This window comes from Passer domesticus, chromosome 13, assembly GCF_036417665.1.
Source record: "Passer domesticus isolate bPasDom1 chromosome 13, bPasDom1.hap1, whole genome shotgun sequence".
Classification (NCBI taxonomy): Eukaryota; Metazoa; Chordata; class Aves; order Passeriformes; family Passeridae; genus Passer; species Passer domesticus.
Genome location: NC_087486.1, coordinates 13,903,620 through 13,930,967, shown reverse-complemented (window position 1 = coordinate 13,930,967; position 27,348 = coordinate 13,903,620). Strand labels below are relative to the sequence as shown.

The window sequence follows — 27,348 nt, the reverse complement described above, 5'->3', positions numbered from 1 at the left end:
AGGTCCCCCAGGTGTGCCCAGCCTGCAGAACCCCTCCAGAAGACAGAAGGCATCACAGACTGTAGATTGTCTCAGTGCTGAGACAGAGATGAGCTGCTTCTGTCCCTAGCCTCTCCCTCCATGTAAAATATCCATGTTGAACAGCAGCAGTGAGGGCTGTGGGGAACTCCCATCCAGGTCACCACAAGCAGGCAGTGGGCAGAGGGCTGTGGAACAAGGCTTTATGAATCAAAATCTGTGCCTTCTTCTGTGGGAGCAGTTGAAAGAAGATCCTTTTCTCTTCCACACAGTTACGTAGAGGAGCTTCATACATTTTGTGATGTTCTGCCTCCTCTCACGTGTTTGTCTGGCTCTCCCACATCATGTAATGTCTTTGGCAATGACCACCACTGTCCAAGGCAGGACACTGTGTTCACTGATGCCTAGGACATGTGCTGGTTATGCAGGGACTCACTCTTTTGGATTTGTTCCTCACATGAAAACCTTCAAGAGTTTCCTTCTAAGGAACATTAGTCTCAAAAATTTACTCTGGAGACTAGCAGATTCTAGCTGGACTGCTTTGCTTGAAAAAACACTTTGTCATATCTGAAATGATGTTACTTTGGTTAAAAAAAACAACCATTACTGACAGTGCTTCTGTGTGGTGCACAGAGTAAGAGTCATCTATTCCCAAATATCTCTGGTCCAAATATAAGCAGGTGCAATCTAAAAGCTTCCTCAGGACCGTTTCAGCAGCTTATTCATTCCTCTGTGAAGGGCCTGCTCTTGCTGGAGCATGAATAAACCAAGGCAAGCTCTGTTGTGATTCTAGAAATGCATTTTAATAACAGAGATGAAAAACCTTTTAGAGAAAATACTGAGAGTAGGAAATGTAAGATTACAAGCAACTATTTTTTTTCCTGCAACCTAGGCAGAACTGGTTTTTTAAGCTTGGGCAGTCAGATGTTGGCTTTAACTTGAACTCTTTTTGCAGTATGCTTTCAACCTAGTTATATTTATCCAAAGCATTGACTACATTTTGGAAGAAAGAACTGAAAGAAGCCTCCAAGGCTGTGTTATCGATCGAGGGCTTTCCCTCCTTGGGAAGGTGTGGTTGTGAGCACAGATCCTGCTCTGTTCCTCAAGAGCCCTGGCCAAGGCTCTGCAGGTTAAAGCTTTCATGTGGAGACTTCAGAAGTGTCGGTGGCTCTGCCTTCAATGTCACCTTTGCTTTTAAGTGGCTCTTGAGATAGAAGTAGTTAAGTGATTGAGAAAATCAAAGTGCTTACTCCTTACTCTGCTCGTTTTTTGTGGCTGGCAGGGGGTCAGAGCTGTGATTCTGCTCTGGGTACCCCGTTCCCTGCACTAGTTAAACTCCTCCATGCTCTGTTCCTAGACACGAACATTGGACATAGATTTCCAGCTCCATGCACCCACTACATTTCTCCTGAGCTTTTTCATGTTAAATGGTCTCGGTGAATCTATGAAAAAAGAAGTTATGGTTTTTGTTGCCACATTCTCTCACCCACGTTTTAGGAACTTCAATAGTTCTGAAAGAATTCTTAAATTTGTTAATCTAACCCTAAAATTTCCTGAGAAAATCCCTGGAATTCCTCATGATAGCATAGTGTTTTCCTCTCTAAAAAATGCTTAACTTTTAACAACAGAAGGCAAAAGCTAAATTACAGCTTGAGATTTAACCTGCTCTAATGAGAAGCAGATTACACAATTTTAATGGAAATTGGGGCATTAGAATTTAAAGGAGGAAAGATCAAATCAATTGACACCTGCTGGCTGAGGCAACATAGTGTTGTTTTCCAGGAGCAACAATTCCACCATATTTCCTTTCATAACAGCATGAGTAGTTGTGATTATCATAGGAACAGGTAAACAGCCCTATAAAGGCACCGACTCCTCAGGGATACAGGAATAACCAGGACCTTTTACATTTCCATTTTAAAAAGGGCTTGTCTTTGAATCTCAGTTGTTATCTGGTATTAGAAGGGGAATTCTCCCTGGGTTTTATTTTGCAGGGATTTCCAGAAGAGGTAAGGGAGGGTAGGGTATGGGTAGTTCCTTTTGTGTTCCTATGACCTTTTAAGTGAAGGCTGGGTTTAGAAAGGAAGATATAAAAATTAGAATTAATGATGAACTGATCCTGATAGGATGCATAGCAGCATTTTCTAGAGTTCAGCTCTGTGAAAGTGAGCTTGGAAATGGGATAATGCTTTATCTGCTGCAGGTTTCACTGGAATGTCCCAGTGAAAGCAGCCAAGCAGAGTTCATTGGGAGGTGGAGAAAATAACATGAAAACCATTTGAAAGTTTTTAATCATGTTTTGATGATGAAGATTTTGATGGTGAAGCCTGGAAAATCAAGTCTAAATGGTTTTGAATGACTAGAGGGAAAATCCAAGAGAATGGACTTCCTGTAATCCAAGAGCTTTTTGAATTACTTGGACCCAAACCATTTCATCTTGACTTTCAGGGCAAAAAACTATTGTTAATTTCAGGGGGCCACTGAATGTGCTTATTTTCTCACACTTCTGTTCTCACACAGCTGCTTTCTGACAGGAAGACCAGAGTGGTAACAAGATGCCACTTCTGTAATATGGTGGGTTTAAGTTTTGAGTTCACCTCAACAGCATTTCAACATATCCAATAATCTATATTTAACAATATTATTTTCCTCTTTTTTAAAAAAGGTTAAAGACTTTATTCAGCTTACTCTTGTCACAAGAGAGGAAAAATAGTGACACAGTGTTTCTGCTCATACATCTTTCCCCCTGCAGTACAAGTATGTGCAATTTGTCTATCCTCTCTTGTATCATAGATTATAAAGTTTCAGTCTTTGCCCCTGGAAAAATACTTTTCAACCAATGGAGTTCCTTCTCAGGAATTTTTGGTTTTGTTAACCTATCTTTTTTCCCCCCTTAATTTCATCTAATTATTTTCAAGTTTAAATCCTTTTCTAGTGAGCTTATTAATTTTCTTCTTTCTAACTGATAGTTATTCCCCACCACCTTTAACATCCCCCTCTTTTAACTGTCTCAGTGTATTGCCTGTATTTTGTTCTGTGTTTTTCCTCCCAATTGGTCTAACTTGTTAATTAATCATTTGGCTTCTCTCTGAACAACTTGTTTCCATAGAAATATCTTTCTTGATGCCTCCTAGTATAGTCACAGCTGAAGTTAGGTTCCTTGATCTCCTATGTTAACGCAAGATGATCAGAGAAGAAAATAGAAAACAATTACTCTGGGATCTTACCAGGAGAAAGTTAGAAATGAAATGTCATTAAGCTTTGATTCATGAAGAGTGTTGAGGGAGGTGGTAGAAGGGACAGAGGGGAAGAAAGAAGTGAGGGGATCTCTTGTAAATGTAAGGGAAATATTCCAGTGACAGGAATTAAAATATGCAGGGAGCTTGGCTTTAATGGGAAGTGACTCCATTGCTTGGCACAGTGACTGTCTGAAACAACTTTGGTGACTTGGGGGTTCTGCAGAGTTTTGGTAAAGCATGAGTGAGGGATTCAGCAGCAGCAGGCTCATTGCTGAAGACAATTAATTCTGGTCATGCAGTGCTTTGTGAAGTTGTTTAAAAGGACCCTCTCTAGGTTTGTTTTCACCACATTTGAGTGAGGTGGAATGTGAGTGGCTTGCAGCTGCTGTGGGCAGCATCCCTGCATGTGCTGACCACAGTCAGGGGTTTGGCCAAAGCTTGGAAGGAAACCCATCAGAAAAGCTCTAGAGAGCCTTCAGCAAGGGTAGGTGGATCCAGAAAATATGAAATCAAGCAACAAGGACCATTTGGGGGAAATGTTCCCCTTTTCCAGTTGTCAGTCCCAAACAATGGCATAAGCTTTGAGGCTGTAGTGATGTTATTGTGGTCCTTGGTGAGCTCCAGAGCTGGGAACTGAAAATGTGAGCAGAAACCTGGGAACCCAGGTGAGCAGGAAACCTTTTCTTGTCTTTCCCTCCAGCTTGAGGACCTCCAGCAGCAGCCTCACAAGTCATCAGCCAAGCAGCTGAATGTGCAGGGTTTGTCAGGCTGTGAAAATACCCACATGCCCCTTCTGAAGCTGAGACATCCTTATTCCAGACACCCTTTTCTCCAGCATGCAAGCCTCCTGTGCTTGCCTCCTGTGGGCTGGACCTCCTCTAGTGAGAGGCAGATGCCAGGATTCCCTGGGTTTGTTTTCCTACAGGATACATAAAATGGTCAAAAAGGAGGAATGTGATTCCTTCCTGGAAAGCCTTGAGAAATGCTTCACTGAATGTGTGTTGGACTGAAGGAGTTCACCCCTAAGATTTTATGTGGGTCTTTCCATGGCTGGTAACCCACACAAAACTAGGGAGCTTGATGGTAGTTTGTTGTTAAAGAGGAAGCAAATGAACATTTTAGGGTTATGCACTGTCTTCTCATGGGAAATGCCCAAAGGAAAATGGGTGGGAAAGAGAAACTGCATGCTCTGGTTGGAGCATTTCTATGGGATGGGAGCAGTCTGATGTTATCCCCAGATTTAAATGATACATTCTGTCTCCCTAATCCAAGCACATAGCTGCAAATTTAATCAGAGCAGGGTGTGTGCTTTTTATATGGCTTTGGGTGGGTCTGGCAAAAAGCATTTTCTTAGGTAATCATGGCTAATGCCATATATCACACTACCCTAATTTCTTTGGTATTGTGTCACACAGTGCCAATATCAAACATCTTTTTCATTGTGCCATACAAATTGCCCATTTAGGAAGCAATTGCACAAAAATAAATCATAGGTCTGTGCATATTTTGCATTTGATTGTTATACAGAAAACTACTGATAATGAAACACACCCATAAATTATAACTTCATTAGGGTATAATGTTCCTAAATGAGATTGGGAAAAAGAAGATTTCTTCATCTATGAGAATTTTTATTTTAATTAAATTTTTTTGCTTATCAATTTCATTTAAGTTCTTATTTTCCCTGCTGTGTTTTAGGCTCCAAACTCTAAGAGCCTAAACACTGCATGAAGTTGTTCTACAGAAATTTAGAGCCTGGTCTGGCTTCCTGGAGTTGTTCACAGAGTCTGAATTACCTTTCAACCTCTGTAAATTAACACAGCATCCCACCCTTCCATCTGCCCTGTTGAACTGTAACACCTGACGGTTCAGCAGATAAAAAATTATTAGGGATTTAAAGTTAATTCTAGTGAAATAATTTAAAACTTTTGATATAGTTAGATATAGATAAAAAGTTTATAGATAAAACTTTTGGTTCTTCTGAGACCAGCCTACGTGCCACTCTGTACCTGTTGATGATTGTTCAGGCTGCAAAGGCTGATCATAGTTTTTTATTAGATTTTGTGCTGCATCAATAAAAGAATAAAGTCAAATCACAGCAGCAATGAACTACAGCAAATGCAAAGAAGTCGAGTCTGTTGCAAAGGCTGAAAAACATGCTAATATGATGGTTGTATCCAGATTCAATGCACAACTGTATGTGAGCTGTTCAGACCACAAACCCTTCCTAGTCCAGACTAAGTCCATATAAGCAAAATAAAGCCCCGGTTCCATCTGATCCATGAAAAGCTCTGTGGCGAGGGACCTGACTGCAAAACAGCACTGCAGAACATCGTGAGGCTGGGGCACACTCGGTAGGGGGATGAGAGGCCGGTTCTAGGGATGAATCCCCGATCCCAGCTCTGCTCTGCCCCTCCTGTGCCGCTGGGCACAGCATCCCGCTGCGGGATGCACCGTCCCTCCGGCTCTTCTGTGCAGGCAGCACAGTTCTGCGTGTTTGGGGAAAAAAACAGCTGATTTTGGAGACCTTTGAGGAATGACAGTGGCAAAACTTTAAAGCATGGAGGTAAACCAGCAAGGGAAGCAGGGGATATCGATTTGCCTTGATCTGAACGAGTGCGGGGCGCGGGTGCGGGACAGCGGCTCTGAACAGCCAGGGACGGGCAGGGACAGGCAGGGACGGGCAGGGACAGCCGGCAGGGACGGGCAGGGACAGCCGGCAGGGACAGGCAGGGACGGGCAGGGACGGGCAGGGACGGGCAGGGACAGCCGGCAGGGACGGGCAGGGACCCGGGCCAGCCCCCTGCGGCACGGGTCGGAGCGGGGCCGGGCGGGGCTCGCCGGGGAAGGGCGGTGCCAGGGAGCGGAGCGGGCGGTGCGGGACGGGGACGAGGGGCAGCGGTGCAGGACAGCCCCGGGGAGGATCCCGTGGGTGCTGATGACATCCCCAGGTGAGGATCCAGCTCAGTGCCGTGGCAGATGACATCCCTAAATGAAGATCCAGGTCAGTGCTGCGGCAGATGACAGCCCCAGGTGAGGCTCCAGGTGGGTGCTGCTGTTTCCACCACTGCTTTTTTAGGGTGACAGTGGTTCTCTGGCTGTCAGCACTTTGGATCATGCTCTTCCAGTAGCTGCTGCTTTTGCTGACTTGTTGGATGCGATTGGAAAGTTCCAGGTAGATTGTCTGACTTTGTTGCATATCTTCAAATATCAACGAGCTCCATCAGGGCAGAGTGACCCAGTAAAAGTTTGTCCACTGCCCTGGGCTCAGCAGGCTCAACACTGCACAGCTTTAGCAGGGGCAATAATCCAGCTTGCTTTTAGTTACAGCCACTTACTGTGCAATCTCTTTTGGGTTAAATAGTTCCTTACACATAGGTTGAACCTGTATCACACACTGTGGTGTTACTGGCATTTTGTATAATTAAAGAAGACATAGTGCTAGTGCTATGCAGTGAAAGAGCACAGACAGTTCACTTGCTTAGGGGTTTGTTACTTCTGTGCTATAGGTTTATTGATATTGGCTCTAGTGGCAGCAAGCTGTGCCCTCCCTGCTACAATTCACCCCAGGAATCTTGCATCAAGTTTTTCTCAATCATGTACAAGGGTCCTGTGAAAAAACATCCATAAGGAGCTTTGGCAGCAGAGAAATGTGGGATCTGTTCCTGCTTCACAGCCAGCAGGGCTGAAGCACAGTGAAGCAACATATCTGGGATTAGATTCAGGGAGATAAATCCCTTACTTGGATAAGGATTTTCCGGTGTGGATTGGAAATTAGAGACAGTCTCATTTCTCCTGAATTTGATGTGAGTTAGGTACCAACTTTCCTCGAGCCCTTCAAAATTCCCATACAGCAAACACTACCTTCTCTAACATACTTATAAGCAATTAAAAGATCAGGCAGCACTGACAAGCTAGTTAATGTGGCCTGCAAAGAAAATGCCTTCAAACTTGTTTGGGTCCCAGGAACCAACAGGGGAGAAAAATGACACGGACCCAAGTAAAGGCCTTACTATCAGCTTGGGAGTCCTGGTAATCAGCTTGGGAGCTGATGCCAAGGAGCTGGATAAAGATGCAATTAAGGTTGCCACAAAGTTCTGGGATACATTGCAGTTCCCAGCTGTGATAACTGAAGAGTTGGCTGCAGTTCCAAAACACCAGCATGATAGTAAAGTAGGAATGAAAGGACAAATATCTTGGCCTTTTCATTTTCCAGACATTTATGTTCACTATCTGCATGGAGCCTAAATTATCCTGGCTAAATTCCAAGTTATAATCTCTTTTTTTCCCCCCCTCTTCTTCAAGTGGGTTAGTAAAGTACAATTAAGCTTTGATATTTTGCATTGCACAAGAGAGAACAGAATAAACATTTCCACTTATTTATGATCCATCTTAGCTCTTGGAGAGTTGGACAGTTTTACAACTCCCTGACTGCTTATCTTGGTCAGTGCAAACACCCTACTTTGAAAGCATTGCTTTTGAGCCTTCAGCATGGAGCAGACATCATGTTCCAACTCTATTTTTAAGTAAAAGGATATAATGTAAATAAAAACAGTTATTAAAAATCCTGTCACAGGTAAAATGCAGTTCTGAACGTCCAGAAATCAGAGTTCTAGCAAAGCAAATGCATTTTTCACAGGGTGTGTGTAAAATGAGATGCCTCATTAGCAGCTGTAACTCACGGGGAAGATAACATCAATTCTTACAGCCCTAGAAAGATGCACAATCCAGAAAGATGTGATGGGAAACTCATCATTTGATGTTCAGATGGAGCCTGAAAACCCCTTGTCGCTTCCAGCACTGCCAGCACAAGCAGCAGTGACAGGATCTGAGGCAGTGCATAAAGGACCTGCCAGTTCCCAGCCCTGGGCTCGTGAGCTGTAGGGAGAATGTGTGCCAGAGTTTGAGATGTGGCTGCCAAGCGTGCACAGGGGCTGGTGACTGCAGCTCTGGGGGGCTGGGGGATGGCAGTCTGGGTGTCAGAGGTGAGGGGAGGCAGCAGCATTCCCCTGGGAGGCATAGCTGGCCCTGCCTGGCACATCAGGCAGGCTGGGAGGTGGGGACCCTGGGCACCTGCTTGTTGAGGAGGTTTACTGCCGTTTAGAGAGGAAAAAAAGGTCTTCTGTATAATGACAGAGGTTGGGAAAGAGCAAAATCCTTTGGGATTTTTTTCTGTTTCGTTACAGAGTGGTGCAATGTGCAGTCAGTGAGGAGTCAGTCCTACCCTCAGTTCTTTCTCCTGTCTGCTGGGCATGTTGAGAAATCCTTTCTTTGCCACAAGCACCACACTTAAATCCTACAGAAAAGGGGACAAGGAGGGTCCTGCTGTAACTAATGCAGGAGTGCTGCAAACAGAAAGAAAACCTGTCCAATTGTTCTTCTTCCTGCCATGGTTTTGGAAGGTGTTCAGATTTAAATCCCTTTAATTAATGAAGTCCTGATCACCATGTGATTCCTACCTGTTGAAACTGGAAAACTATTTTGGATGGAGATAGAAGTAATGCATCTACCATTGGTTTTAAAAATCTGTTAAAAATTGCTTTGAAAAAGACCTATAATGAGACACTTCTGTAAATGCAATACATTTAGGTAAAGGTTTCACAGTAGGCTGAGCTCCCTGGCCTGGGCAGGCAGCTGCACATTCCTACAGCCCTCCCTGCATGGACCCTCCACCGCCCTTGTCCTGCCCCTGGAACCTATCAGAGCATGTGGTAGCCAATTCAGAAAGCTAAAACTTCTGAAATCTCATCTTGCCAAACAAAAGTGACTCATTTCCACCCAGTTTGGCTGACAGGACCTGCTGGCATCAGCTCGGGGTGTCAGTGAGGAGTAGGAGCTCACAGTTGGGGAATAGAAGGTCTCCTGCTTTGGCAGCAACTGAAAGGCACACTGCATCCTGGCAGCAAGGTTCACTGTGGCTGGTGCTTTTAAAAAGAGTTTATATTCTCCCATTTTATTTTGAGTATTTTAAAATTTGAAGTACAGTTTGATGTTCTTCTTTAGCTGAAGTTTGCTCACCTCACAGTAAGGCTGACTGGCCTGTTTGATACACAGCTGTCACTGGTTTGGGTTGCTGCCTCTGCCTTGTTAGGATAGTGCTTCTTGTCAGGAAAACATCTCAGAGACAATGCCCAAATCTCAGCACAGATGTCTTTCCTTTGTTGCAAACAATCTGGTTAACAGTGCTGTTCATTCTGATAGGGATTTAATTCACACTGTAGCATCTGTTTCCAGGTACCTGAGGAGTGTGGGTCCTGCAGGCTGCACTCAGGGCACTCTCACATGGGCACACACAGCTTCTCACAGCTGAGAGGTGCAGTGTGCACTCAGGACACTCACATGGGCACACACAGCTTCTCACAGCTGAGAGGTGCAGTGTGCACTCAGGACACTCACATGGGCACACACAGCTTCTCACAGCTGAGAGGTGCAGTGTGCACTCAGGACACTCTCACATGGGCACACACAGCTTCTCACAGCTGAGAGGTGCAGTGTGCACTCAGGACACTCTCACATGGGCACACACAGCTTCTCAGCCCCGGGGCTGCAGGAGAGGTGTCACAGCCCAGCTGGTGGAGGTGCTGGGGCTGCAGGGAGGAGGGTGCATGGGGAAGGGGCAGCAGCTGTGGAGGGGCTGGGCTGGGGCACAGGCAGGACTCTGAATGCTCTTTGCAGGGTCTGGGCTGAGTCCTCAGCACAGGACATGCCTGTGGGACACAGTGCAGCCAAAGGGTGGCACAGCCTGGGTACTCTCTGTTGTTTCTCATAAACATCTGGTAGTAACCTACCACCCATAGCCTGTGGGGAAATAGCTGGCTTGGCATGGAAGAGTTGCTGGCAGCCTCTAAACTAGGAATATTACATTTTGGAAGATTTTTTTTCCCATCTGCTTAATTATGAAATCAGTTCAGCAGAGGGAGGTGACACATTTAGGTCGCTCTGCTATTTCAGTTGTGCAGATTGCACCCAAAAGATGTTAAAAAGTTGTCATCCTCTTGTCTAGGCCAGGTTACTCCAAACTCTGTCCAGCCTGGCCTTGAACATTTCCTGGGATGGGGCAGCCACAGCTTCTCAGGGCACCCTGTGCCAGGGCTTTACCACCCTCACAGAAAAGAATTTCTTTCTAATATCTAATCCAAGCATGCCCTGTGATTGTGCAAAGGTATGTTAAAAGGCCTGGAGATTTACATCAGCAAAGAAAATTCCCCCAGCTCCTCTGTCCTTGTTCTATGGAAGAGGCCACCTCTAAGTGTCTATTTTCATATTCATTGAAAATAGCCTCACTAGGTGCAAAATATTTTTCTGTGTTATTTTTCTGTTCTATTTTGCATCACTTTTCATGGCTTGGTTTGGTCTAAAAATGGAGTTGTGCTTTTAATGTGTGGGGAACTGGGGAAGCTTCAGCCCCTAGGGTCCCTGTCTGAGCTCAGGATTGCTGTGCACAGGCTGAGGTCTGCAATGAGGACAGCTACAGTTTTTCCACAGCTGAGATGGCTGAGTGGATCTACTGGGGTTTTCTAAATGAAAATCACTTTGTGAAAACTTTTAGTGTTAGACTGGTAATCCTCCTGGCTCTTTTCTACAAGTAGCTTTTATTTTTCCTCTTTTACTCTATGAATACAATGCTTGTCTTTTATTGTCTCCAGTAAATGCTGTGTTGTGGTAAAGATTGTGATAAATGATGGCACTAAGTATAGCAGTAAATATAGGCATAGTGTATATAGGTTGTTGTAGAAGAAATTAGTTTCTGATCTGGAGTATCAAAAAAGAGTTTCATCCGTTTTGTGTAAAAATATCTCGGTCTTCCTGTGATATTACTTCATTCTCAGGTGAAAAAGCCTTAAAATTTTGTGCAGGGAAGCCTCTGTTAGAATGGCATTGTCCAATTTGATTAAGTGAAAATTAAAACAATTTTAAGTTTTAAAGCAGAAAAATAAAATCATGGAAGATGTGTGATATTTTTGGTTAGTGTCTGATTGCACTGATGACTTACAATTGAGAAGTCTGAGCAAAGCAAGCAGTGAATTTGAACAGGTATGTATGTGAAGTGCCCTGGAATCCTAATCTGTGAGTGTGTGTGTAAAGAAAACAGTTTTAAGGAGCAGCTCTGTTCCTCTGGCCTATCATGCTTCTCTTTAAGGTGCTTTAAAAACGTTTCTCTCTACTGAGCATGCTGGATTTTAAGGTAGCTCAACAATGTTCCTTTCAAAGTCTTTGGTTTTAGGTTGGTGTGTGGCGTGGCACATGCTGGGGTGTGCACAGACCTACAGAAAGTGATTTTGGAATCCTCTTCCACAGACCCAGACCCTCCCAGTGCTGGCAGAGATCAGAGCCTGGGGGCTTGTGCCCCTGCTGACCTGCCTGTGTTTTGAGGAGCCTGGTGTGTGGTTCTGTGGGGCTGTGTCCTGCTCTGCCTCTCTGGGAGTGTTTCAGTGGTACTGGCCACAGGCATTCCCCAGTTGTCACAAAGTGAGCAGCGAGTTCTTGACATCTGCCGTGCTGCACTGGCTGCCAAGTGGAGTAGGTAGTTGGCAAGGAAATAAATATTGATAGGCCCTAGCAACAGGTACTCCTGAGAACTCTTGTTCTGGGAATGCTTAGGCCATGGCCAGTGTTATTAAAGTTGTGAGAGCATTTTAAGTTTATTTATAGGATTTGTTTGTGTCTTATCACCATCTCTCAGCGCTGGAATGCATGAGCAGGCTGTGCCGTGTGAGGGCACAGATGTGTGCCCCACACCCTGCTCTGGTCACTCATTTCTACTGCAGCAGATGCCCCACTGCCCCAGCTCAGGCACAGCTGATTTACCCCCTGTGAGACATCCCAGGAATGTGTTCAAATCAACCAGTCCTGTGTTTGCTTATCTCAATAGTATGAATGACTATTGCAGAGCTATGTGCATGTAGGTGCATTGGATACAAGGACTTTTTCCTTTTTAGCAATATCCTAATAAAACATTAACATACAAGATTCTCAGAGAGTGTGCCAAGGTGAAATTAGCTGATCACTGACTCTGGTGAGCACTGTCCATGAACAATTGTGTGTTCTCATTGCAGAAATTGAAGCCAGAGAAGCCTGCGACTGGCTGAGAGCTGCTGGATTTCCCCAGTATGCTCAGCTGTTTGAAGGTATGATCACAAAGACTTGCCAAGCAGCTGACACTGAATTTGAGTGGAATTGTTCACATAAATAATATATTTTAGAACCTGACACTTCTGATGGAAGCACTTCCAAATTCTGTTATATCTTCATGCAAACCTGTAGGAAAGTAGTGACCTGGTGTGTTTCCTTGCAGAAGGGACATCTCAGCAGGGACTCAGAACAATTCTTTAAAGGACCAAATCTTCCCTGGTTTTCTTTCCCTGTTGTTAGACTGTAACTCAGTCAAATTTCTGCTTTTGTTATTTTTAGTTGCTTATAATTTTTCCAGCCTTTTTTTTTCCTTGGGGTGCTGGAAGTGATGTTTCCAACCACTGATTGCAACCAAAACTCCTCTGAGGCTCTCTAGCCTGTGATCTGAGTGAGATTGCTTTATTGGTGTTTTGAAAAAGAATGTTGGAAAAAATCATCTTGCAATCATAAGTGTTCAGGAGGAATATTCAGCAGCAGCCAGCCAGTCAAAAATGTAATTTCAGCATGTTTTCATGTTGTTAAAACTACAAAGTGTGCTTATTTCTTGGGAGGAGGTATGGATTTGTTGAGAGCTTGTATAATTTTTCAGGCCACACTTGTGCATATGCCTTAAAACTGTTCTTCTTTAAAATATGGTTTTTGTTACAATAATTGAAAGTAACAAAAGCTAACCTATTTTTAAGAAAGATTTTATCAAAGAACTACAGTTAAAAGAACAACATTAACTGAACTACAGTTAAAAGAACAACATTAACTGCTTTAATTACCACCTCCCCTGGTCACTGCAAAATTGAAAATTTGAAGTCAAGCCTGTAGAGCTGGGTTTGAAAGTTGTATTCTATGAAACCTGGAAATGCTTCCTGTCTGCCTACAGCAGATTGTATTCTGTAGGCTGTTTGTTGGAAATGTGCATTGCCATGCTTCTGGAAAATTAATCCCCTGCATTACCTTGCTGTTTATGCTGTTTGCTGACCTGGCTAGGAAAATAAAGCTTATAAAATAAGCTAAGAAAACACATGTGGACCTCAGTGGTTCTCTCATGTGCAAGGCTAAATCTCAGGAGCTGAAACACTGAACTCTTCAGCTTCCAGCCCAGCGTGATGTGTCAGGCTCCCTAGAGCTCAGAGAGTCTCATGTGCTGCATTGCACCTCACCATGGCAAAGGCTCATGTAAAACAATCCCTGCTTTATTCTGTAGAAGGTGCAGAGAACCAAAGCAAATCTAAAGGTTATTTTGTGTTTCTTGTCTATGGCACTCAGTAACTGCAAGCTCCTGGAAATGCAGAAGGGCTTGTTCACCTGTAATAACAGCAGCAAGCAGATCCCTGCATTTGTTCTCCCACTTGCCCTAAGAAACTGATCCTCACTTGCCCTAAGAAACTGATCCTCACTTGCTGGAAGGATGTTTGCAGGAATGCACAGCCATAGAAATAGAAGTAGTTTCATTTCAACTGTGATAAATAAGCTGCAAAACTGAAAGTCTTTGCAATTACAACTCAGATTTCAGATTCAACTTCTTTGTTCACAGATATGCAGTTTCCCATTGATGTAAAAACTGTGAGGAGAGATCATGAATTTTTAGATGGAGATGCCATTGAATCACTGTTCAGGTAAACATTAATCATGAATCATCTTTGATACCCCCAGCCCCCCAGTTACTTGTTACTCATCTTTTCATGCCTCTGCTTTTGTCAGAGAGGAACAAAGTCACCACATCTGTGACTGAAGGAAATCACTTTAGCGCATAGTTTAGTGCCACTATAGTTAGTTGTTTTAGGAATTAAAAGGTAAAGTAAGCACATGTCTGCACTTCCTCTTCAGCCAAGCTCTCAGGGATGTTACACTGAGCATTAAATATCTTTTTTGTGATGTAAAATGGCTGCAAGCTGATTAAAAATAACCAGTTCCCTGCAAGCATGGCAGGCTGCTCTCTAGGATCATGTATAATGGAGTGCAGGAATTTCCTCCAACTCCTGTTCCAGCAGATAGACAGAAAGAAATTATCTGCATGAGATCTATTCTGTTTTCCTGAATATTTTTTGGGTGAGAAACAAAGGTACTGGTTTGAAGTTATTCAACAGCTTTGCCACAGCTGTTCAGAAAACACAAGAGAACCTGCCTTGCCAGTGCCAAGTCAGACCCAGGGCCCTGTGGAATTTCCCCATGGAACAGTACCAGGACAACAGGAGGCTCCTGCTTCCATTGGTACTGCAGTTACTGCAGCCTCCTCATGGTGGGATTGTTTAGCAGAGTTTCTTCAGCAGAAATAATGATTTCTAACACTTAGGGCTGTGCAAAGTTCCTCTCCTGGTGAGCTGTTCTGGTTCTTTTCTGTGCTGTCAGGTCACCTGAATTCCAGCTCTGCCTGCACCAGAGCACCAAGAGGAGTTGGTCACACACATCCCTAAAACACAGCAGATATTGGAGAACTTTGGGTGTATTTTGAGAGAACTTTGGGTATATTTTGTTTTTTGGTGTCACTTGTGTCCTGGGTGCACCATGGAGACTCTTGGTGTGCCTCCTCTTGATGCCACCTATTATTTGACAACTAAGTGATTGACTAGTTTGGGGACCTTACTGATTCCACAAGCTTTCATTAAAATGATAGATAATGCAGTCCTTCCAGGGATACAGGTTAACATCTTGATTCTTTTTTTCAAGAAGCCCATGCAGAATTTCATTTATTTTCAAAATCTTAAATCAATATGAAGTTTTTCACAACCAGTAAAGCTAATATTATGATCTTTTAAAATTAAATTATTGATTATAGTTGTCTTCTCTAGTTTTAAGATGGCAGAACTGGAAGTGTGAACATCATGTTGTTGTTATTGGTGCTGGTTTTGGGGGCCAGTGTATGGGAGCCTCTAACAGAATGTCAGTCTTTGACAATAGTGAAGACTCCATGGTAGAAGATCACAACAAGTTTGGTGCATGTTTGTTTTCAAGCAATAAAATAGTTGAAATTTAAAACTCCTGTGTTTTTTCTCAAACCCTAGAAGGTTGAACACATTGAACAAGTATGCATCAATGAAAGTGGAAATAAGCCGTGATAGGAAACGGGTATGTCTGTAACATACAGTTGCTGTTCTCATTAAAGATGTGTTTAGCTATTGTACCAAACACCTGAGCTTAAAAGTGCATGAAGCATTAGCAATTTCTGAACTTTCCTTTCTATTCCATCCCACAAAGCTCTGCTATTTGCATTATGTTGAGAAAACATAGGGATTTGAAACTTTGCAAGGCAGGTTAGGGGTGGCTTTTGAAACACGTTCAAAATGTGATTTGACACATATTACTGTCCAACAGTTGCCCCAGAGCCTCATCTCAGCATGGCTATCATTGCTTTCTTAAGTAGTTTCCCACCTCATTTAAGTGCTGTAAGTGAAATTTCACTCCTGTTGATTTAACAAAGAAATTAAAAGCGCAATCCAAATGTTCAGCCAATACAAGCTGGGTAGGTTTTAGCTGTGCTGTCTTTGTGCTCTGCCCCTGCAGCTAAGTCAGGGTGGTGGCCACAGCTTGGCTGGGCAGCACCAGCTCTGCAAAGCTTATGAGCCACCCTGGATTGACTGCAGGACTAGTGAGAAAATTATGCCATCTTCTGGAAAAATATCTGGGTTTTGGAGAGTTCTGCTCTCTCTTAGGGCAGAATGGGGCAAGAGAGCCCAGAGAGAAGAGACAGGTGGCTCCCATCTCTCCAGTGTTTCACTGTCCCAGTGTTGCCTCAGAGTGGGGACACTCCAGCAAAGGGACAGCTGGTGCAGGTGGCAAGGGAGGCTGAGGGCTCCAAAAGGGTGCCACAGTCCCACAGCTAAACACTTCTTTACCTGGAAATGGATGAATTTTGGTCACAGAACTGTGAGAGTGTTTGATTTGTTTGACTTTAGGAAAGGCAGTATAAACCCAATACAATCACCTTTCAAAACCCTTTGATTTGCCACAAACCAGGATTTTTCACCCTTAGATCAAATCTGTCACTTTTTCCTGTGGTCAGCTTCCCAGATTTATCAGCATGCTTGGGCATCATTTGTCAGCATGTTTTTCAGCTAACTTAGGGCAGACCTTCAGTGTCTGAATGGTCACGTTTCCATATGTTGGTCATGGGGGTTTTGGAAGTCGGTAGAAAATTTAAGTCTATTTTTTATGTTAAACTGGTTTTTGTAATTTAAAATTTGCCAAACTTTGCCCTTGAACTGGTGTTGGTTTTTTTTCTCCTTCTAAGAGTGACGACTCAGAAGATGATGAACCTTGTGCAATAAGTGACAGATGGGCTTATGAGAGGTGCAGCCAGCGGTGGTCTCGCATCGAGAGCCTGGCAGGATTCCCAGCAGAGGAAGGGGCTGGTGCTCCCACCCCAGGCAGCCCAGTGCTGAAGATCATCAACAACGAGGATAATGTCTTTCTGGATCATGGTGAGAAGCACGATGTGTCCTCAATTCACAGCACCAGCAGTGCTGACAGTGACATTGTTAACTCCCAAAAACCTTTTGAAGATGTGGAAACCAGCACGAGCTCCTCAAGATGTTCCTCAGTTAAGGTACCTTCACTGGACTCTGCTTTTAGTTGTTCTCCTCCCCCCGGTGAATTTTTAAATATCACCTGTGAGGAGAAGCTTTTGGATAAGTCACCATCCAAAAAGAGGAAGAGCCTTCTGAAGAAAATGGAGAAGCTGCACTTAAGGAGCTGCAATTTAAGGAGTGGTCAGTCAAAGGCCAGACCCATAATAAGTGAACCTGTTCTTCTGGAAGGACTTAATGAAGAAAAGATGAAGATGCTGAACTGTGTAAATATTTCTGACCTCTCTGGCATCCGAACAAAGAACAATTCTTCCTTTTCTCCCCAGAGCTGCAACAGCAGCAATCAGTCTGTAAACAGCAGCACAGGGAGCACTCCAAGCCCTGTTATAAAACCAGGCAGCCCCTGTGGAGGAAGGGGGACCTGTGCAGAGCACATGGACACCAGCAAGCTGGGGAATGATCGATCCCAGCAAAACCTAAAAAATGACACGACGGTACAAAAGAGCCAGATGTTTCAAATACCACAAGGCCATAAACCTGGCACCTTCCCCACAGTACTTACAGACAGCTCCCTGTGTCCAGCAGACAGCTCTTCTGTCAACTGGAGAACAGGGAGCTTCCACGGGTGCAGGAGGAGCCGGAGCAGAAGTGGTTCCAGGGGCGCCAGGAGCCCCGTGCTGGGCAGGGATCACAGGCTGAGTGTGTATGACAACATGCCCAGCCCTGACCTGCAGGGTCTGGAGGCCGCGCAAATCGGCGACGACGACGTTTTCTCAGAGCTGAACAGTGTCATAGCAGATGTCAATGGTCTCAAGAAGCTGGTTGATCAGTGGACAGAGAAGTTATCAGATGATGGGGATTCTGACTTTGCCAGTGACTTGACCTCTTTGTATCCACCCTCCCCTAAAGAAAGCTCTGTAGAAACAGAGGGCTCAGAAGATAAGACAGCAGGGGAGGCTGAGGGAGAGAGCAGCTGTGGCCTGGGCAAGGAGATTGGCTCTGCAGACCTGACATGCATCACAGACTCTCAAAAGACCAACAGGTCAGCATCCTTGGGTTTGCCTTTCATTCTGTCCACTCTAAACAGAATTGATTTGCCAGAACAAAGTATTCTAAAGTCTGTCCTAGGCAGCAAGGTCTGCATTGCTGGTGGCAGGTACTGCTCCACAGGCACCAATATCTGACCTCTGCTGAAAGTAGGACACTCAAAATCTGCATGAGCACTCAGGCATTGGAATCAGGAAGCAGTTTGTATTGCCAGAGGCCCTCCTGGATGGGGAGTACCTTGTTTAAGTGCAAATAACTATTTAAGTGCAAATAACATTTAGAGTCTTGGGTGCTTCACGGATGCAGGTAGCAAACAGGGATGGTGGAAACGGTCTAAGGTTAAGCAATATTTCTCCCATAGGCACGGGAAGCAGCACTGGTCTGTGGAAGAGAACCTGGAAAGCCTTTCCCTCCAGACTGATGGCCAGTCAGCTGCCCAGCTGGCCCGCACACAAAAGCTGGCACTGTTGAAACTCACAGCTTTAATGGACAGATATTCCCCTTCCAGTAAGCAGGGCTGGAACTGGTAAGTTGTCTGATATTAAAACAACCTGAGCTGGTGGGAGAGTAGTTGATGCAAGCATGTGAATTTCCTTGTCTGCCTACATTGCACATGTTCAGGATGAAGAATTTCATCCTATTAAATTGCCAGCAGCTTCATGGTTATTTCCATGGCTCAGGATTTCCTCTGCTCTGGGCTGTACTTTGCCCCTCGCTGCTGGTTGTGCTGTTGCTGATTTCAAGGCACATCAGTTTCTCTTTAGATTTGCCCAATTGCAGGGCTTTTTCAGGGGACCATCCCAGGAGCTGGCATCTGAGGTGAGAGTTGGCTGGACTGAGGATCCAGCCCTTCAGCACTGTCTGTTTGACCTAAACCAGTGACAAATTCAGACACTCAGAGAACTTACATACATTTTGTGATAGGGAGCTGGTACTTGAATATATAAAGAATGAAAAAACCCTGCAGTCCTGTATGGAATGTATTTCCCATGAGGATGCTTTATTAAAGTTAATTTCAGCAATGAAATGAGGAAGTCATCCCTGTAATTGGCTTTGCTGATTTTCTCTCCCTCCTGATGCTGTGTGTGCAGGTGTGTGGCAGAATTTGGGGTTGTGACAAGGTGCAGCTCAGCCCTTTCTGATGAGTGTGAAGGAGCAGGTGCAATGTGCTGGACACCTACTAAGTTGTATCTACATGGTTTTGTTTCCAGGACCATACCAAAGTTCATTAAAAAGCCAAAAGCCTCAGACTACAAGGACAAAAATGTGTTTGGGGTTCCTTTACTTCTGAATGTGCAGCGAACAAGCCACCCCCTGCCCAATGGCATCCTGCAAGCCCTGGAGTATCTGAGAAGCCACTTTCTTGACCAGGTATGAACTCGAGGCAGCCCAGAGGAGCTCTGGGCCATGAACAGATCTGCTCCAGGGAAGCAGACTCTCTTCCATACTTTTGTGAAGGACGTTTTTACCCCCTAAGGCTCTGAATACACAGAAGGTGTAGCTCTGAGCAGGTGGCCTGTGAGGAAATACCAGTGCTGATTTCCTCTGGGAGTACCTTTAGCCCTGTGCTGTGTTTTTGTGCCTTCCCTCACTGAAAGCCTCTTGGTGCAGGCAGTCAGGCTGTCTTTGCCTGGGGAGGTGTCATGCCTCTGCTCCCCAAGGAGGCAAATCTGCCAGACAGTGTCATCGTTCCCTCTGTTCTGTGGCTGCTGGTAGTGCCAGAGCTAATGTGAAAATTAGTCTTGTTTCAGCTGAAATGCACCACTAAGCAGAGAGAAAACATTACAGCAGTGCCTGTTACAACTTTTTCTGGAGCTCAGCTGTGTATTTATCCCCTGAGTGGAGATGGCAGAGGAAGTATGTGCTGTATATGGTGTTTCCATGGCATAGCTGCAGAAATGAAGACCTTGTGACATGAGACATATTAGTTAAAGAGAAGACTTTTCTTCCTGTGCTTTTTCCATTGATGCCAAAGTGCAAAATTGTGTGACTTCACTTCTGTGAAGTGACAATACAAGTGTTTTTCATTTTGAGGTTATGGTATCCATTCAGTTCATATAAATAAACCAGAGAGTGTAAATATTGTCTCAGTGGCACAGAGTAAAACTGTCACCAGAAGTTTTGGTGGGTGGAGCTCATGGGAAACTCCTAAATCTTGCTCAGTTGACAATCACATTAAAAAGAACATCAAAATTTCCTTCAAAATGGCATCCCTTTTCCAGCCTGTGGAAGGATTAGATATATCAGGTGTTACAGGGAGCCTTGTGCATCTCACAGTCAGTTTGTGTAAGCCAGCACTCGATGTATGTTTGTGATTGGTGGACACACATTGCTGCATTTGAAACTGAGAGTTGCCATGTGTAAACACAGCCTGCCCAAAAGAATGGACATATGTCAATGGTAGTGATTTAAAAAGGCAAAATGAGTATTTTTGAATTAAATAAAAGCCAAACAAAGATGAAAATTGGGATGTCACAGCTGATTCTGTGGGCACCAGGCATGATTTGCCTCAGAGAAATATCCATGTGGCTTCTAATGATACAAAAGTATTTTGGTGTTCAATCACACTGTCACAGGATATTTGCTGTTAGAAGGAAGGTGAAGGATCACTTGTTTGTCAAAATTTTGATTCCCAGTGATTCCTTTCTTTGTCTCTAATAATTTCTTTTACCCACAGGTTGGCCTGTTCCGAAAATCCGGTGTTAAATCCAGGATCCTGTCTTTAAGAGAAATGAATGAAACCAACCCAAACAATGTCTGTTATGAGGGGCAGTCAGCATTTGACGTGGCAGATATGGTGAAGCAGTATTTCCGAGACCTTCCTGAGCCTATATTCACCAGCAGGCTCTGTGAATCCTTCCTCCACATCTACCAGTGTAGGTACCAAAAACTGGCATTCTCCTGTGGTGGCAGCTCTCTGGTCACAGAGAGAAGCACACAACTTTCCCAGGCATCATCCTAGGAAAGGCTGTAAAAAGATCAGAGAAAAGAATGATAAACAATTCTTAGCCTAACTTGCTGCACCTGGTGTTGTGAACATGTGGAATGTGTTATGGAAATTTGTTTACCAGATTAACCAATTATTAACCAATGGTGATGGTGTTTTAATTAAAGGACCAATCAAATCCACCTGTAGTGAACTAGGGTACAAAAAAAAATCAATTAGTTTCTTAATAAAAAAGAATTAGCCATCTGAATGATGGAGTCCATATGTCATCTTCTTTCCTGTCCCCCGTAGCTAACACTGATATTTTCCAGTGCCTTGGCTATCTTAATGTTCAGCTGTACAAGGCAGTGGCCAGACCAGGACTAGTGCCAAGTCCCCCTGCAGAGGAGACAAGTCAGGCAGGACATTTCTGACAAGATGTGTTCATTGTGGCTCTGGACTTGGGAGCTTCCAGTCTGCATCCCATGAACCAGCTAGTTCTCTTCCCTGAGGGATGAGTGTAGTGAGATGCTGCAGCATCCCCCTTAAACTGTGCTTTTAAACAGTTATTTCCTTGTGCATAATTAAGAAATAACCTGGTCCCCTTGTTTATGGCATGGCATAGCTCCTTGAGCGAGAAGACCTGATGTATTGATATATTTCTTTATTAAGTGCCCAAGAACAGCTGCTGTGAAACAGCTGGGAAATGCCAGCAGCTTTCTGCCTGTGCTCACACTGTTACTGTCCTTGAGACTCAACCCAAAAACCAAGGAAACACAAAGCTGAAATATTGCATTTAATACAGTTTGAATGGGTTCTGTTTCCAGTACTTTGCCCTCAAGGCACTTTCAAAAAGCAGATGGACTGGGGAAGGAGCTTGAAGTAGGGCTAATAATGTTGGTGGGACAGACAAGTTCCTTCTGCTTTTGAGAAAAGGTTTTAAAAGACAAATTTTAATCTTTTTGAGAGGACTGGTGTTGCAGCCTAACTCATGTGGCTTTTATTGACCGAAGTCAATGAGCAGCTGCTGTTCTGTGTACAGTGTAGGTTCATGAAAATTCTGTTGGGTTTTATTTTATCACCTGCCAGGGTTTTAAAATTTTGTCTGAAAATGATTTATTTGTTTGAAATAAGCTTTCTTCTTGCATTCACAAATCCTCCTTTGTAAGGAGGTCTACAATTCCCACGTCCAAAGCATGTTTAACTGCTTTCTTCCAATTATTGTAATCTGGCCACTGTCTACCTCCTGTCTCTCGTTTTGGGAGAGAAACAGCAAATGCCCAAATTTTATCTTCTGGAGCAAGTGCACAAATTAAATTACTCTTTTGGAGAGAAGAATTGTGCTGCTTTCACCAAGAAGTCTGTTTTGTGTGTTCTATGTATGTGCTTCCACCTGAAGGGAAGGAGAAGTGACCTTCTGCCCTTTGCAGTGGTGTTAATTGGAGAAATCCTTGTGCTGGGGATGCATGTCAGGATGAACCAGACCCACCCTCCTGCCAGAGCTGTTTGGCCAGACAGTCTCAGTGGGGGTTGGTGTGAATTAAAATCTGTTGGCAAAACACTGGTCTCTGAATTGAGTTATCTGAGAGCATCTGTTCTCTTCACACTTGAAGCTGAAAGGAAAGGACAGTAGAGCAGCTCCAAAGTATCACTGCAGAGTAATATTTTATGGGGAGACAGGTCCTTATTTGGATTGTGACTCAGTTCAGGATATGTTCATTAGCATGGTGTTCAAGATAAATTGCAAGTCAGGCAGCAGCATCCCTGGGTGTGAACAGGCACTTGACAGGCAGTAGGAGAAATGGTTCATGTATGATGGGATAATGGCCTTTCCTTGTCTGCTGTGAGCTTGGGACAGGGAAATGGATGAACCTACAAGCTCAGTGCCCTGCTTGGGACCCTGCTGATGGATGCTCCTTCTGCAGCTCACGAGTGATTTTTATCATGGTTTATGGTTTCAGACGTGCCGAAGGACGAGCAGTTTCAGGCTGTCCAGGCTGCTATTCTGCTTCTCCCAAAGGAAAACCGAGAAGCTTTGAAAATCCTCCTGTTCTTCCTGCGAGATGTGGTGGCTTTTGTTGAGGAAAACCAGATGACCCCAACCAACATTGCTGTCTGTCTGGCACCTTCTTTGTTTCACCTCAACACCCTGAGGCGGGACAGTTCCTCCTCCTCAACCAGGTATTGGCACCTGATGCTGGCACTGCTGCTGTCCCCAGTGCTCTTGCTGGAGCAATGCTTCCTGTAGCTGGCCTAGGCTCAGTGTCTGGTTTTGAGGGGGGAACAGACTGTGTGTGCCTTGGGGTTTGCCATAAATCCCATTGCTCAGGTGCAGCAGGAGCTGCCTGCAGTGTGTGGAACAATGTGGCCGCTCACTGCCCAGTGCAGAGGGCTGTGGTGAGGCCCCATTGCCGTGCTCCTGACCAGTCTGTGTGTCCCTCACCACTGCTGCACTCCCCTGGTTGCCCAGCATGAGACTCACTGCTGGCATTAAAGTGGTGCTGGCCATTGGAAATGTGCTCCTGCACTGGCCACCTGAGCCCAGGTGTGGCCAGAAGGCCCTGCTGGTACCTGGCAGATTGAGGCAGCTGCTGGCACTGGTTTTGCTGGGTGATAAGGGGATCATTCCTGCCAAATTGAGCCACGAGGATTCTGTAAATTTATCTTAATAAGTAAAAGTATCTGGGTTGCATGTTTGTACGTGCAGGGAGGAAGGTGCCCTTGGGCCAAAGTAGACAAATAATCTCTGAGAGCATTCATGCCTTATCTGGCCTCCTGAGGCAGGGCTGTTTGCTCTGCTGGTGCTCCTGGGCTGTGGACAGCAGGATCAGGGCAGGAGAGCACAGCTGGCTGCGCAGGAGGCATCGTGCTCCCCACAGCGTAGCGAGCTGAGCACCTCACAGGGGAGGACTAGTCCCAAAGCAGGAGCTGTCAGATGTGCTGTTGGCATCTTTCAGGCTCTGGACAGCACAGGGGAAGGGAAAGAAAACACTGAGGATTTTTTTTCAATGTCACAAAACATCAGAAAATGCCTCAGGCATCCCTGTGCTGAGCTGGCACACGGCAAGGGAGCCACAGGCCACTGTGAGGGCACCTGGGGATGTGATGGAGTGGTGGCAGCAGATCCTGCTGGATTGCTGTGCTGTCTGAGCTCCTGGGAGCTACACTCTGGGACTTGTTCCTCTTTGCTTTACATCAGCGCTGCTCTGAAATGTTAGGACCAAAGATAGCAATGGAGTTTTCTCTTTGTTGTCAGTGTTTAGAAGCCAGGATGCTTTGAAGCTGCAGCTCTGCTGTAACTGTGCATTAATGCCTTGGTGCACAGTTCCCACTTCAAAGGCTTCAAGCTGACAGGTCTGACTCTGAGGAGCAGCACTGAGGACTATTATCTTCCACCCAATTTTCAAGCCATTTGGCAGGAATGTACATAGATAAAAGTTTCAGAAGCCAGGACTAATGATGTAATACCACTAGCATGAATTAAAAGAGGGGATTGTTTTTGAAACTGTTGGGTGTGCTTTGGCCCAAAGGATTTAAAATGTTCTACATGGGCTTTGCAGGTATCAAAGGAGCTTGATATTGAAGATTATACACAAATAAGCTTGGGGTCATTGTTGTTCTTGGCCAAGTGTGTGATGATGTGTTTGGGGAATAAATTCTTTGACTTGACTTTCTTGGGTGTCCATTACTACTGGTCAGTAGTGCCATGGATACCTTTGGGATGTGCTGGGAGGGAATTGACCTTCAGGGTCACATTGCATGAACCCTGCATGGCCATGCAGGTCCTTCAGTGCAGAGTGTTTTGTGTGGTTCCCAGCACTTTGCTCACTCAGCCTTCCTCTCACCTTCCCCTCTCCCAGATCCAGCCAGAGGAAGTGCAGCTTGGGGAAGCCAGACCAGAGGGAGCTGAACGAGAACCTGGCAGCAACGCAGGGCTTGGCCCACATGATAATGGAGTGCAACAGGCTCTTCCAGGTACGTCACTCACTGTCACCAAGCAACAGCTCTGGGCATCCTGGGGGGGGTGGCTGGCTTGGAGCAGCTGCTGGGCAATGTCCCTGCCAGCCCAGCTGCTGCTCTGTGCCTGTGGCAGATGGGCATCCTGCTGCTGCCACCAGAGAAAATGAGTGTCATTATTGCACTCCTCCATTCCCCCTCCATCCCCAGGTGATGGGGCTTCACTCCATGGGCTTGGGGACAGCTTAGAGAGCACCTGCAGGGCAGTGCTGCCATGTGCCCAGGCTGGGAGGCCCTGGCCATCCCTGCTGGAGAGTGGGTGGAAGTTTTCTTGCTGGGGCCTGGCCAGAGCAACAGCCATGCCTGTGCCTGGCCATTGACCCCAGTAATCTGAAGCTGGACCTTGGCCCACAGACTGACTTCCCAGCTTGACCGCGGCCTTTGCCCGTCATTATGGACTTGCCTAGTGATCCTTAGACTGTGGCTGACCCTGGTTGCTGTCCCTGGACCTGATCCTGACCTCCCTTCCTGGCTGACTCACCTTCCTGGCTCCACCTCGGACCTCATCGCCGTGGATGTGTCTGATGATCTTTGCTCTTGGCTGACCCTGGCTGCCACCTGTGGCTCAGCTCCGGCAGTGTGGGACAGGGCAGCTGCCCTGCCAGCCTTGCTGTCCCACCTGACCCTTGGCCCCTTTCCCTCAGGGGTGCTGTCCACACTCCAACAGTCAGCTCAGACCTTCTAATCCTCTGCTCCAGCTGCTTGTCTGGGCAGGGGACACTGCCCCTTGGCTCCCCTGCACTGACACATGGACCCAGCACTGATTCCACAGCCAGTGCCTGGCTTGAGTGACACCCCACCCCAGGACAGCTGAGGTTCCCAGGGGTCTGATCCCTGCATGGCATCAGTCTCCAGCCCAGACAGGGCTCCTAAGTGCCCCTCTCCACCCCCAGCCCATCCATGGGCCCCTGTATACCCCGCAGTGGCCTGAACCCCTGTGCCCAGCTCTGAGGCCCTTGGAGTGCCCTGACACCACCTCCTGCCCTGTACCCTCTGGTCAGCCCTGGCAGCACAGAGCTGGCCCTGTTCCTGGCTGCATGGCCCCATGGAATAGCCCCATGGAACTCTGAGCTACCCTTGCACACATGGACACTCCCCACCCCCCTGCTCTGACCATTGCTGACTCCAGCCCTGAGCTGTGGGGCTGCCCCTCACCCCGGGGTGCTGCTGGTGTCACCCCCTCCCTGCCAGGGTAGGCACTGGGTGCTGGACTCAGGGATTGCCTGGAGAGGGCTGTCCCCCTTCTGCTGGAGGCCACAGCTCAGCGTGGCAGCCTGTGCCATGCCCGTGCCTGGAGGAACACCTGGGTCTGCTGCTCTGGGCCCAGAGCTGGACTGGTCACTGTGGCCACCACTGGACTGCGGCTGACGCTGCTTCTGCCACTGAAGTGGCCCCGCGAGCAGGACCCGGCTCGTCACCGCTGCCACCCGGCGTGGCCCCAGGTAGGGCAGGAGGGGCCTGGCTGGCGAGGCTCTGCCTCAGCCCGGAGCAGGGAGAGCTCCACGGCACGGGTGTGGGGGACAGGAAGCGCAGCACACAGCTGGTGACATGGCATGGCTGTCACCCTGCTGTCACTGTGGCACCAGCGCCAGGCCTGGCGAGTTTGTGGGCAGGGCTCAGCCACCGGGAGAGCGTGTTTGCACAGGTGTGCACTTGGTGAAGTGCCAGCTGGTGCCCACTCCATGAGGTGCTGGACACTGAACAGCTGCAAGAGCCGAGCCCTCCCCAGCGCTCTGGACATGGAAGAACCTGATACAGATCTCTATAGATACAGATATATGTACAAATAGATACAGGTATATATATACACACACACACACACATATGTACACATGCATATGTCAGTGAGCGCCTGCATCAATGCAACACCTTCTCTCCAGTGCTAGCACAGCTGCATTTTTGTGCTGCTTTAGGATTCTGGAAGTTTTTTTAGGAGGCTCACAGCAGAGCCTCCAACAAACCCCAAGGCAAAGGCAGGAGCTGTGGCTCCTTGTAGCTGCCCACGATTGATATGCACTGCACAAAGAGGTTTGCAGCTCTGTAGGGATTCAAAACCTTGCTGACGAGGGGAAAGGCATTTCCCTTGTGTTTTCCTTAGAGGGAATGTAGTTTAACTGATCTGCTCCTCCCCTGCGCTTCCTGCTCCTCCAGGTAAAACTGCTGCCTGCCTCCCCGCACCATCACAGATGACATCAAAGCCTGGGTGACCTGCTCATACCTGGCACCTAAGGTAAAGTGGATGGAGTATTGTTGGCTCTGGGAGTGTGGGTGGGTGGAGGGTTTCCTGGAGGTACCTTTGGGTGCTCTGAGTTCATGGGCTTTGGCTCCTGCACCGAGAATTGCTCTGAGCTGTGCTCACAGCCACTTGTCTGCCTCTGTTTCTGCAGCTGCTGAAGCCACACTCCTTTTCTCTCCTTTTCCTTCCCCCCTCTACTTTTTTTTTCCCTTACCA

At 46.1% G+C, this 27,348-nt stretch overlaps 1 protein-coding gene across 5 annotated transcripts in view; it reads left to right on the top strand.

Moving 5' to 3' along the window:
• LOC135279888 (rho GTPase-activating protein 7-like) overlaps positions 1–27,348 on the top strand; it is a 51,584-nt gene that overhangs the window by 19,282 nt on the left and 4,954 nt on the right. The window contains exons 2-12 of one of the 5 annotated variants that reach the window (XM_064387443.1): positions 12,314–12,385; positions 13,918–13,999; positions 15,386–15,449; positions 16,612–17,948; positions 18,315–18,479; positions 19,165–19,324; positions 20,631–20,829; positions 22,841–23,060; positions 24,740–24,854; positions 25,251–26,338; positions 27,048–27,126. In XM_064387443.1, the coding sequence (XP_064243513.1) occupies positions 12,314–12,385; positions 13,918–13,999; positions 15,386–15,449; positions 16,612–17,948; positions 18,315–18,479; positions 19,165–19,324; positions 20,631–20,829; positions 22,841–23,060; positions 24,740–24,854; positions 25,251–25,268 (2,432 nt within the window). In that variant the 3' untranslated portion in view covers positions 25,269–26,338; positions 27,048–27,126. Of the gene's footprint in view, positions 1–6,147; positions 6,303–12,313; positions 12,386–13,917; positions 14,000–15,385; positions 15,450–16,611; positions 17,949–18,314; positions 18,480–19,164; positions 19,325–20,630; positions 20,830–22,840; positions 23,061–24,739; positions 24,855–25,250; positions 26,339–27,047; positions 27,127–27,348 lie in introns of those variants that run through there. The other 4 variants (XM_064387447.1, XM_064387444.1, XM_064387446.1 and 1 more) reach the window with 4 other exon arrangements.